Source organism: Scylla paramamosain, chromosome 22, assembly GCF_035594125.1.
Source record: "Scylla paramamosain isolate STU-SP2022 chromosome 22, ASM3559412v1, whole genome shotgun sequence".
Taxonomy (NCBI): domain Eukaryota; kingdom Metazoa; phylum Arthropoda; class Malacostraca; order Decapoda; family Portunidae; genus Scylla; species Scylla paramamosain.
The window spans coordinates 13,509,046-13,519,929 of NC_087172.1; the positions used below are offsets into that span (position 1 = coordinate 13,509,046).

The 10,884-nt window shown below is 39.4% G+C and overlaps 2 protein-coding genes across 9 annotated transcripts in view; one reads left to right on the plus strand and one right to left on the minus strand.

Moving 5' to 3' along the window:
• Positions 1 to 3,136, minus strand: part of LOC135111598 (paraplegin-like) — an 18,451-nt gene extending 15,315 nt beyond the window's left edge. The window contains exons 1-2 of one of the 5 annotated variants that reach the window (XM_064025073.1): positions 2,192 to 2,311; positions 1,465 to 1,664 (exon numbers count right to left, since the gene is read on the minus strand). The gene's annotated coding sequence lies outside the window, so the exon portion shown is untranslated. Of the gene's footprint in view, positions 1 to 1,464; positions 1,774 to 2,191; positions 2,312 to 3,114 lie in introns of those variants that run through there. The other 4 variants (XM_064025076.1, XM_064025072.1, XM_064025075.1 and 1 more) reach the window with 4 other exon arrangements.
• Positions 3,137 to 3,678: 542 nt separating this feature from the next.
• The window catches only part of LOC135111595 (tudor domain-containing protein 7B-like), a 23,743-nt gene continuing 16,537 nt past the window's right edge, over positions 3,679 to 10,884 (plus strand). For 2 of the 4 annotated variants that reach the window (XR_010273807.1, XM_064025064.1), the window contains exons 1-6: positions 3,679 to 3,829; positions 6,801 to 6,966; positions 7,266 to 7,354; positions 8,314 to 8,445; positions 9,650 to 9,832; positions 10,320 to 10,481. Coding sequence is in view for 3 of the 4 variants with exons in the window: in XM_064025064.1 (XP_063881134.1) it covers positions 6,864 to 6,966; positions 7,266 to 7,354; positions 8,314 to 8,445; positions 9,650 to 9,832; positions 10,320 to 10,481 (669 nt within the window). In the remaining variant the exon portion in view is untranslated. Of the gene's footprint in view, positions 3,830 to 4,050; positions 4,643 to 5,142; positions 6,211 to 6,800; positions 6,967 to 7,265; positions 7,355 to 8,313; positions 8,446 to 9,649; positions 9,833 to 10,319; positions 10,482 to 10,884 lie in introns of those variants that run through there. The other 2 variants (XM_064025065.1, XM_064025066.1) reach the window with 2 other exon arrangements.

The window sequence follows — 10,884 nt, forward strand, 5'->3', positions numbered from 1 at the left end:
ACACACACATTGCATAAGCATCTGTACAACGTAAGACAAGGTAACACACACACACACACACACACACACACTGCATCACCATCTGTACAACGAAAGATATGGCAACACACACACACACACACACACACACTGCATAACAATCTGTACAACGAAAGACAAAGCAACACACACTGCATCCCCATCTGTACAACGAAAAATAAGGCCACACACACACACACACATACACACACACACACACACACACACACACCTTGAAATATCTTGAAAAAAAAAATACTGAATATTTAATGGGAAGGACTGGAAGGGAGTTAGGGAAGGTACCACCCCAATAACGGCACGGGTGGGAGGGCTTGTGACGTCACGGCTGGGGGTTGATGACGTCACAGCGACCGTTATTTACGTACGTACGTATTTCATTTTGAAAATGACCCCTCTAAAAAACGCAGCTAGACAGGAATGCTTTATAAATTCAGTCTTGCCACACATTTTAATTAATGCCACAAATAACAACACATTTCAAAACGCAGTAGTATTAAAGATATTTAAAAAGAAGTATCTGGAAACTGTTGGAACCTTCACCCCATTTAAACTCGTTCAAATGTCCACCCATTCTGACTTAAACATAAGGGAAAACACTTTAAAAAATCTGAACTATTTTCTAAAATCATTTAAAGTGAGCTACAAGCACAAATAAAAAATCTACAGAAAAAAAAGTTCAATATTATTGGAAGTTGAACACGAATAAAAACAAGTGTACGGTGCACGCATTTCACTGAGCTGGATGGCAACACACTTAAAAAAACACCAACTATTTTTTAAAACCAATAAAAACCTAGTACAGGCTGAAATAAAAAATTTAGTTTTGGGACCGTAAAAAAATACGCCGAAAACGGCCCTCTTATTTACACAAAAACAACGCCAAAATCAACACTTTTCACGCAGCACACGCGCTCAAATAACTTGAAAAACAACTAAATATTTTTACAAACCACAAAATCTTAGCTACAAGCCGAAATAAAATACTTAGGAAATAAAAAAAAATAATATTGGAACCGGAGGGAGCTGGGGAGCCTTGTCCAAGATGGCGGTGGGGGGCCGGTGGAGGGGACGACCAACCCTTCTCACTCATTTAAACCCTCGCCAAACTTAAACTAAGTAATGGCAGGTATATCTAACGAGTGGATATTAAAGCTTGGTCATGTGGCTCCGCTTTGCGACAGTATTGGTTTAAAACACTCACAGATAAGATAATGGCTGATAAATAGAGACGACCCAGATTGTTTACATTTTCATTAAGTTAAATTTTACGGTTTTTAGCAACGAGACGAGGCTGACACAGGGATATATTGTGCTGGAGGTTAGGTGAGATGCATTAAAATGAGTTAGAACCGTGGATTGTTCAGTTATTCATTAAAAAAGTTACGTTAAGTTACCTAAATTTATTCAAACACTTCCTGACCTTACCTTCTCTGTGGTGGTGATGGTGGAGGCCTTCCTGCCTCCTTGTCACTATGGCTGGCTGTCTAGCACCTTCTCACAGCCAAACTTTTCTTTATTTTGATTGTTTTCACCCACTGCTGCCTTCGGGTGTCCACTGCTAGAGCCCACACCTTCCTCATTACCAACTAAAGAAGGTTTAACTCATGGGTAAGCCTTGGTAGCCACTGTGTAGGCGTGGTTACACACACACACACACAAAAAAAAAAAAAATTATGTCAGGCTGGGAGTTGAAACAGACGAGTACTAACACCACGCATACACGCGACACACAGACTGGTGAACTTGTCAGAAAGCAGTCAGCGTTGCCAGATTGTTTTGGCCATATTATCGTACTACACAGGTTGAAATTATTATACTTCTGGTAAAATTATCGTACATATGTAATTATTCCAAATATTATGCAAAACTGCCACTTTCCAAATACAGCAGAATTTAGGTTATATATATATATATATATATATATATATATATATATATATATATATATATATATATATATATATATATATATATATATATATATATATATATATATATATATACACATAGAGAGAGAGAGAGAGAGAGAGAGAGAGACCGCCAGTAATTTTTTCTTTGTTACTCGTTCACAGATGGGAAGTTCTGTGACTCCCTCCCTCTCCCTCGCCCTCATTGTAAGACCGAGTGCATAAAAATAATGTTAAATTCATACCTTTATCTACACGGTGGCTGTATAAGGATTGTACAAAGCTGCCACTTCCTCCAAAAAGCGATGGAACCTCTTGTTTTGGTTCTTCTCTGCCATGAGGAACATAGAACGAGCAAGATATCCCGCGAAGTGTTTCTTCCTCCTGCCGTACAAAGGAACTTTGCTCTTGGCTTCTCTCCATAAACGTTCTATATTGTTAGTGTGTGCGAGAGTTGTGATGTCTACAAAATTAACATTGATTTACTGTCAGATGCTTATACCCCTTCTCCTCAAGACAGTTGTATGCTTTCCAGCAGTCCGATATTATAGTGGTCCCGGCCTCGATCCTCCCCTTGATTACAGCTAAAAGAGTTTCACTGTCTCGCTTGTCTACCGGAACCATGAAGCAGGCACGTGTTTCTCTGCAGATTTCACCAAACACCCATTGTCCTTCAATAAGTCTGCCAACATTATATTTTCTTTTCCCGAACTTGCTCTCATCAATTTCTACGATTTTATTGTGGCCACCAATCTTTCCAGTTTGTTTCAAACACCACTCGATAAGGACCTCGCGGCAGAAACTGGCCCAATCAACAATCGTAGCGTCGCTGAGTTGTAGCTCGTTCCTCACAAACACGAAAGAAAAACACTCGCGAAGGTAAACGTTCTCAAAAAGGAGGACAGTTTCCAAGTCTAAGTGTGCTTTCTCAAAGAAAGTACCTTTATAAATACTTTGTGACCAATTGCACTTCGCTTTTTTCTTTTTTTGCTTGGCCACCCACTTCTGACACCGCCACAGCTTCCTATCAAAATGTAATGAAGCAGGTTTTCCGCACTGCTCACAGTCTTTTTTGTCAAGAATTAATTTGTGGCTGACACGCAAATCAAAAAGTTCTTTTGGTTTTCCAGAATACTTAAAATGAAATTGTAGCAGGCTAAGATCATACTCTGAGCAAGATTACTCCATGCCTTCCAGAAGCCACACTTGAACTGCTCGGTCTCTCTAACCTGCAGTGGTTCCCTGTTGGCTACATGGTAACGTGGTGTCTTGAGATTGGCCGGAAATATAGAGGTGATTAATTACTGGCGAAACACACCATGACGTCAAAAGCGTCCATGACGTCAAAAGCGTCATTAAACGTCATAGACTTAGGAGCATGCGCAAAAGCACCCTGCGTATAAACCAACGCACGAACGCACGCAGTGTAACTTCAGCACGGACAGGTAAGCAGGACGGATCTCGAGAATACTGGAGAAACTTTAACATTGTATTGTAACCTTAATATCAACGAGCGATCAGTAAAACCTTTACAGACATGTAGCTATGCTACTTACACTTCTTGAAAGCACACCTTATTGAAAATAATCTTGGGTGCGTTGTTCTTAAGATTTTCCAACCTAAATTCTGCTGTATTTGGAAAGTGGCAGTTTTGCATAATATTTGGAATAATTACATATGTATGATAATTTTACCAGAAGTACAAAAATTTCAACCTGTGTAGTACGATAATATGGCCAAAACAATCTGGCAACGCTGCTCAAGAGCTCGTTGAAACTGCTCGAACCAGGCAAGGCTGTAACAACGTGGCTTGGCGGCGGCACTTGGAACTGAATAATAATTGAGCTGGAATAGACGACGCGATACGAGTAAAAGTTCACCAGGTAAGAGACAGAAAGGGTAGGTGTATTCATGCAAGGACATCGTACATGGGGACAACTGTAAATCGGCGACATGGATGTCCAAAGTACTGTTTAATGCAGTCATGGCCGTGGCGATAGTGGTGTTGCTAGTCTGGGCCGAGTGGTGTGTATCTTAGAGTAGGAGAGATTGAACCATAGCACAGGTGAACGGTGTGCTGAAGGCCACACATAAATTTAAGTGTCTGGTTTGTGGTAGTACATGAGGCTTGGTGCTGTGCCTCGCCCTTCATGTGGCGCCTCTCCCCTCGCCACATAGGATTACTGCCTCACAGCGACGGTTGTTGTTCTGGGGTGCGGGGATGACTGCCAACTGGTTTTTAAATTTTGATGTCAGATTACAAGCACCTCATGGTAGGAGGAGGCACTGGCTGACTGCCAGATACTGCTGCTGACCTAAAGCATATGACCTCGGTTAAAAAATGTTATGCTCACTTCCCTTGTTTAGCATTCTCTCAATCTCAAGTCTTCTGATCTGCTGAGGCTCCGCTAATTCTTAAGGGTACTTACTCCACAAACAGTAGTTGCTAGGTGGTGGACAGTCGTAAGCACTGACACTAGTTTCGTTTTGTAAAAGTTTCATTCATTGCTACAGTATACAGTAATTAATGAATACAGTAATAACTCCCAGCAGTTGTGCAGTGGTGCGGTTAACAGTAAATTAAAGTTTGAATGTCTTGTTACCATCACCGTGCCTGCAACTGACACCTTCGGGGCACTAGAGGTTGTGGCACTGCAGCCTGCAAGACCCCCAAATCTCCAACAAGAACAAGAACAGTAAGCAGTTTACAATCATAAGACATGTTTAGATAATGGTATGGATAAGTAGTGATTGAGAGTAGGTAGAAATTACCTATTTATACATTTTTAGGCCTTTAGGAAATATTGGAATAGCCCTAGAAAAAAAAAAAAAGTTAGGGGAGCCTGGAGGAAATGCAACCAATATTTCTTAGCATTCTTATGAGGAAAATTTGTCCAATATGACATTTTGAAATGCAACACATTTCACAGGCATACCCTGTCATATGTTAGGTATGCCTGTAATTAGAAAGGAAGTGAAGCATATACAGCAGCAAAATGTGCAGGATATGCAAGTAACAGAAATATGGTGATCAAGGCAACAACACAAATTCAGGCCAGGCTGGACAGAAAGAACAATTTGGGGATCCGTGGAGTGCCATAGTAAATGAATGATGATGCCAACCATAACACAAGGTCTGAAGAAAGAAAGCAGGATGTAGTCATTGTTCAGGAAGGTGTGGAAATATATGATGATATAATGAATATGTAACTCTTTAACCACTCACATTTGTGAGAACAAGAAACAATAAATAATTGGATCTGCCATTCCTCTATATACACCACTGCCCACAGCTGACTAGCCACAAGCAACACTTATCAGGGCAGGCAGCAACTCACTTAAAGGAGAAGTCAGGACAGCACTCTTTCTTGTCACTAGGTGCTGCAATGCAAGTGTACATGACTCACAGGGATTGGTGTAGTAGTGGCATGCAAAGCAAGAAGGACATGCAAAGACAATATGCACACCACAGGTGTATATTTCATAACTAGAGAACAGGGCACAGTTATCTCATTTCCCAAAACACCAAAGACACATACTCATACTCATATGTTCCTTCAGCAGCAGGTAATCCTTGCAGCTAGACAACAAGCTAGACACCTCTGTGTCCTTCTCAGGCTGACATCCATCCTCTCTGCTGCTTCTCTTGGACCCATGGGCACAGGACTTATCCTGCTATTGCCTCAGGATGTATTCTGCAGTCTTCCAGGCTGCTGCTTGACTCTACGCTTGCTTCTCTCGGCCAACTTGCATGTGTTCTTGTATCTTGCTGCTGACTGATGCTTACAGCCGCTTGCTTGTCTCCCTCTCTGCCTGGGAGCTGACTGGTCTTGCATGTGTGCATGTCTGGTGCTTGCACGTGTGTGAGGAGGGGGAGGGGCTGACAGGTGTAACTCCATGCCTCCCCACCTAACATCTCCAACCATAACAATATGTAGCAGTCTAATAACAGAACATACTTTAGGAAACAGAACAATAAATGAATCAATGAAGGAATGTGAAAATAAACAACCAAACAGTTAACCAATCCAGAATTAGTGTTATACTGCCAAAGATGGTGAGAAAATAAAGTTAATGATAAAACAAAACAAAAGTAAACAAACTCCCAACAGGAAGCCCTAATGCTTCATGTAACCAAACCAAAGAGGTGTTACTGTCCTGTTAACCTCACTCTGGGTACTGACCAGGAGAGGGGTCCTTAAGCTACTCCAGCTGGGAAGAGGGAGAACCCGGAAAGCTTATCGTCTTCCTTGGTGGGGACAAGGTTGGTGGTGGATGATGTTTGCCTTCCTTTTTCCTCTTCGTTATTCTAACTATCTGTTACTCATCTCGGCCTGTTTTCATTAAAATGTCACAGATAATCCATTTGTGGATTAACCCTGAAGACTAATTTTCATTAGTCTAGTTAAATCATGTACAATTTGAATAGGAGAGTGGTAGTGGGAAGATCTTCAGGGTAACTAGGAAAGCTCCTCTGTCCATAACACCTTCCTTTACATTTGATAATTCTTTCAGTAGATCTTGATGGCTTTTGGGTTGCTATACTTTTTTTTTCTCTCTGGTTTTCAAAGTTCCTTTTTCTCTTTCCGTTTGCTGTTCATAGCAACCTTCAGGGCTTTTTCTTGCCCTTCTTCCACTTCTCACTCAGCACTGTCATACTTCTCCTTTCAGGACTCAATCCTTTGGGCAGCTTCTGGCTGAATTCCATCCACCCATGCTAGTCCTGGCTTTGGGATGGTGTGATAGGGGGCATGACAAGCACCCCCATCCAGTGCTCTGTCCTGGGTTGTCACCAATCACCTTAAGTATTTTGTAATAAGGGTTTTTCAGTTAGAAAGCACAGACTATTTTCAGGTTTGCTGTGTTTCGAACCCTGAAGAGTTAATAGTTGCAGCCAGCAGCAGCAGCAGCAGCAGCATGTCTGCAGAGATGCAGAAGAAGAAGGAGCGGGAGGTCGGTGCCTTGTTGAAATCAGTTCTTACGTCCTTTGGTGGAAAACTTCCAATGAACAAATTGAATGGTAAGATTGAGTGTAGAGTCAAAACATAGAAATTTATTATCTCACATTTTGAAATCCATAAGTTGTATGTAAGAACCTTACTCGTACTATGTTTATGGATCAAGATATAATATTTGGTATTGAGGAATTTTTTGCCCACAATCTTGTCAAGTTTACTCTCTTCAATGTTACATTTCAGTAGGTTTTGACATCTGTGTGACCAACTCTTCTGTAAGCATAGTTTATGTACTTTATATATATACTGCATGAGGCTGAAAATTTCTGAACTTTTAATGAGTTGATTTTTCTTTTATTTCCAGTGGAATACAAAACTGTGGTGGGGACTGATATTCCCTTTAAGGAGTTGAAGCATTCTACCTTAACCAAATTTTTGCAATCCATTCCAGAAGTAAGTATCAGATTTGTGGTTCTGTTTCTGACCTACGCAGAAAATTGGTTTACGTAACTGATATACAGTGTGTCCCGTGTGGAAAGACATACGAGCATTCTCAGAAATGAAAGTTCAGTTCATTCTATGTCAGAAATATTCAATGATCAAATCCTTTTAATTAATACCATTGGTTTTGAATGCACCATCCAAGAGTTAGCGAGGAGGAGGAATGGAGGAAGGGCAGCAATGGTGGGCGTTGGCATCATGAGGATGATACTTGATTTCACATTAAAATTTTTGTAAATAAAGATAGAATGAAAATAAAGAAAGTGTTGAATCATTGCAGCAAATGATAGCTAAAATATAATAAACTTCTTATGGCAACAGCAATCAGCTGGATGTCCTGTGACAGTACTTGTGCAGCCACTTGCCATTAATATGAATTCAGTGACTGAATGTCCTGTAACTTCTTACTATGGCGTTAAAAGCATTTGACCATGGAATATTTCCGACTTAGAATGACTTGATCCTTCATTTCTAAGAATGTTATTTTCCTTACAGGGTACTGTGTGTGTGTATGTGTGTGTGTGTGTGTGTGTGTGTGTGTGTGTGTGTGTGTGTGTGTGTGTATATATATATATATATATATATATATATATATATATATATATATATATATATATATATATATATATATATATATATATATATATATATATATATATACACACACACACACACACACACACACACACACACACACGTACTCTGTGTGTGTGTGTGTGTGTGTGTGTGTGTGTGTGTGTGTGTGTGTGTGTGTGTGTGTGTGTTTGTTTGTTTGTTTGTTTGTTTGTTTGTTTGTTTGTTTGTTTGTCTTGCCTAACACCAGTACATGATAAAGGCCCAGTGTCCTAACTCTTCTTGATCAGATGAAACTCATCTTTTGTTGTTGCATCTTACAAAGTTTCCTTCAACAGATTCTAAAATTAGAAACCAGAGGTGGGCAAGTTTTTGTTAGTGTGGTGGCTGACAAGAACATTGACATGATCTTACGGCATGTCAAGGAACAGAAGCCTGAAACTGCTAAGGCACACCCCAGGAAGAAAAAGGTTGGATTTATTGGTTCTTGTTTCATATGTGTGCTAGTGATGCCATACATGTTACTGAATGCAGCATGAGGTGACTTTTTCAGCCTATAGTGAATGTCTCATAGTCTTAAATATCAAAGATAAAATGCAAACTGGGTTATTTAATTTGAATCAGGTTGATTTGAATATGTAATTTAACTTATGATATAAAACAAAGAATTAAAATTAAATTATCAACAATAAGAGCACTTCTTGCACCAGGCTCTACATAATGGCCTTATGACCAGCAACCTTAAGAAACCAGAGCTCCCATAATTCTTAGTTCTGGAGCAAAATGATGCCACACTTGGCTTGAACAGTTTACCTGAGAGACAAGGAAATTAAAGATCGTTGTAGTGTGGCACCTGTATCATCTGATGGTGTGGTGTGTCATGCCTTGACTTTGGAGAGTGCTGCCAGTGTGGTTATGTTGTCTCAGCCTCTCAGGTTAATCTCTTTCTTGCAATGCAAATATTCTCTCACTGAAATTATCTGTGTTTTTGTGATTTCCCGTCATGGCTGTATGTAATCCCAACAGTAAAGTCAGTAGTTTGCAAGCCATCAATGTCAAAGTATAAAGAATGGTAAAGGGAGAAAAGATCTTGCAAAGTAGAAGAATGGATATCATACTGACTGCAGCATGGTACTCATATGCCTGAGATGCCTCTTAATGTTGCAAAATGCATGATTACATGGTCAGTGGTTACCACATGGCAAGCATTCTCTATCATGTTGATGTTGTGGTCAGGGTATTTATCTGAGGAATACTGTCCCTCCTTCCTGTGAACACTGTCCCCCTTTTGGCTCACAGAAGTGAAGCTCAATAACCACAGGAGCTTGTCTGTCTGCCAGCACTCAAGAGGATCTTCCATGCCAGCAGTGTTGAGGAAGATGTTTTCTTGTCTTACACAGATACTTGATTATTGTAACTAAATTGAACTAGTCCTTAGGTAAAAGGAAAAATCACATTACATGAACTTAAGCATGTTTTGTACCTGGGTTCTTCTCCATTTGGAGCTGCTCATATGTAGTGGTGCTAAATTTATTTTTCTTTACATTTCTTATAATGTTATGGAACTTGTGCAGTGATTGATAGATGGAAGAAATATATTCAGGCAAGAGGTTATCTCAAGCTACACCTGGAAGTTTGGGATCTGTTTATTTAATTGTTTTATCTCCCATTCAGGCTTTATCTTCTGCTCCCCGACACCTTCATTCCTCCCGACCTGTTGTGCCACTCCATCAGTGGCACTATTATATTGGAAGTCATGTCAGCATGACTAAAAAGAATGGCAGGAGCTATACTACATCCACTACTAATGGTATAGCCACCCCATGTCAAAATCAGAAAAAACTGCCTGATTTTAAGGTAAATGTGTAAAGAGCTTTTCTTCAGTTTATCCATATTTCTGATGTATTTAGGTAGTTGATAAGAAATAGGAGAAAAAATTTAAGTTTTTTATACTTTAATTTAGAGGCAAATGAAAGGTGGGATGTTAACCTTTTTGTAACACTTACAAGAATTCTGTTCTTATTGTAAGATATATATGTTTATTGATTAAGAAAATGGAGTACAGTATCATATTTAACCCCAAGTAAAACATTAATTATTTCAGATTATGTAAAGTTAAGTTTGCTAGTTTATCCACATGGAAATTTTCTTTTATTTTTTTTAAATATTTAATTTATAATGATAATGATTATTTTCATTCATATGAAATACTTCATAAATGTGTGCATGTGTTGGACTTGTTCACCGTAGTGGCTAGAAAACCAGGTTGAAGAAAACAAAATTTGCTCATGATTTCCTTTAATGTGCTATACTTTTTTAACCACTCTTGTGTCATTCATATCAGCATGTAAGTAGACCAAAAGTACAGGCTAAGAAACCTGCCAAAAAGACATTCAAGCAGCAACTTGTGGAGGCAGTGCAAACATTATGTGACCCCAGCCTGAAGCCCACCTACAACACTGTCAGCTTTGGCAAGAAAAAACTGGACTGGTGTACAACAATTAAGGTAATTGAATTGATCTTTAGTTGACTAGAGGTGTACGTTCAGGGATTTTACATTAGTCAAGTCATCACTAATACAGCGGGTTCAGTCCCACTATTGGCCCATTTTAGACAGTGAAAACAATGGCAGAAAATTTGAAAACAATGGCAGAAAATTACCTTGGTTTTGACCTGGCTGAGACAGGACCCTTAAAAATTCAAATATATTTCCAGCCTACCTGTACCATTCAAATTTATTTTAAGAATATAACAAAGTAACAAATGCACAGGTGCTCATGAAACATCAAAAGGATAATGATTAAAAGCTATTACAGTACAGTAACGATCATACAAAAACCACACTTAGGCTTTGTTTACATGCACAGCTAATGAGAGCTGATTTGTAGAAATGTTTTCATTCTAATTTA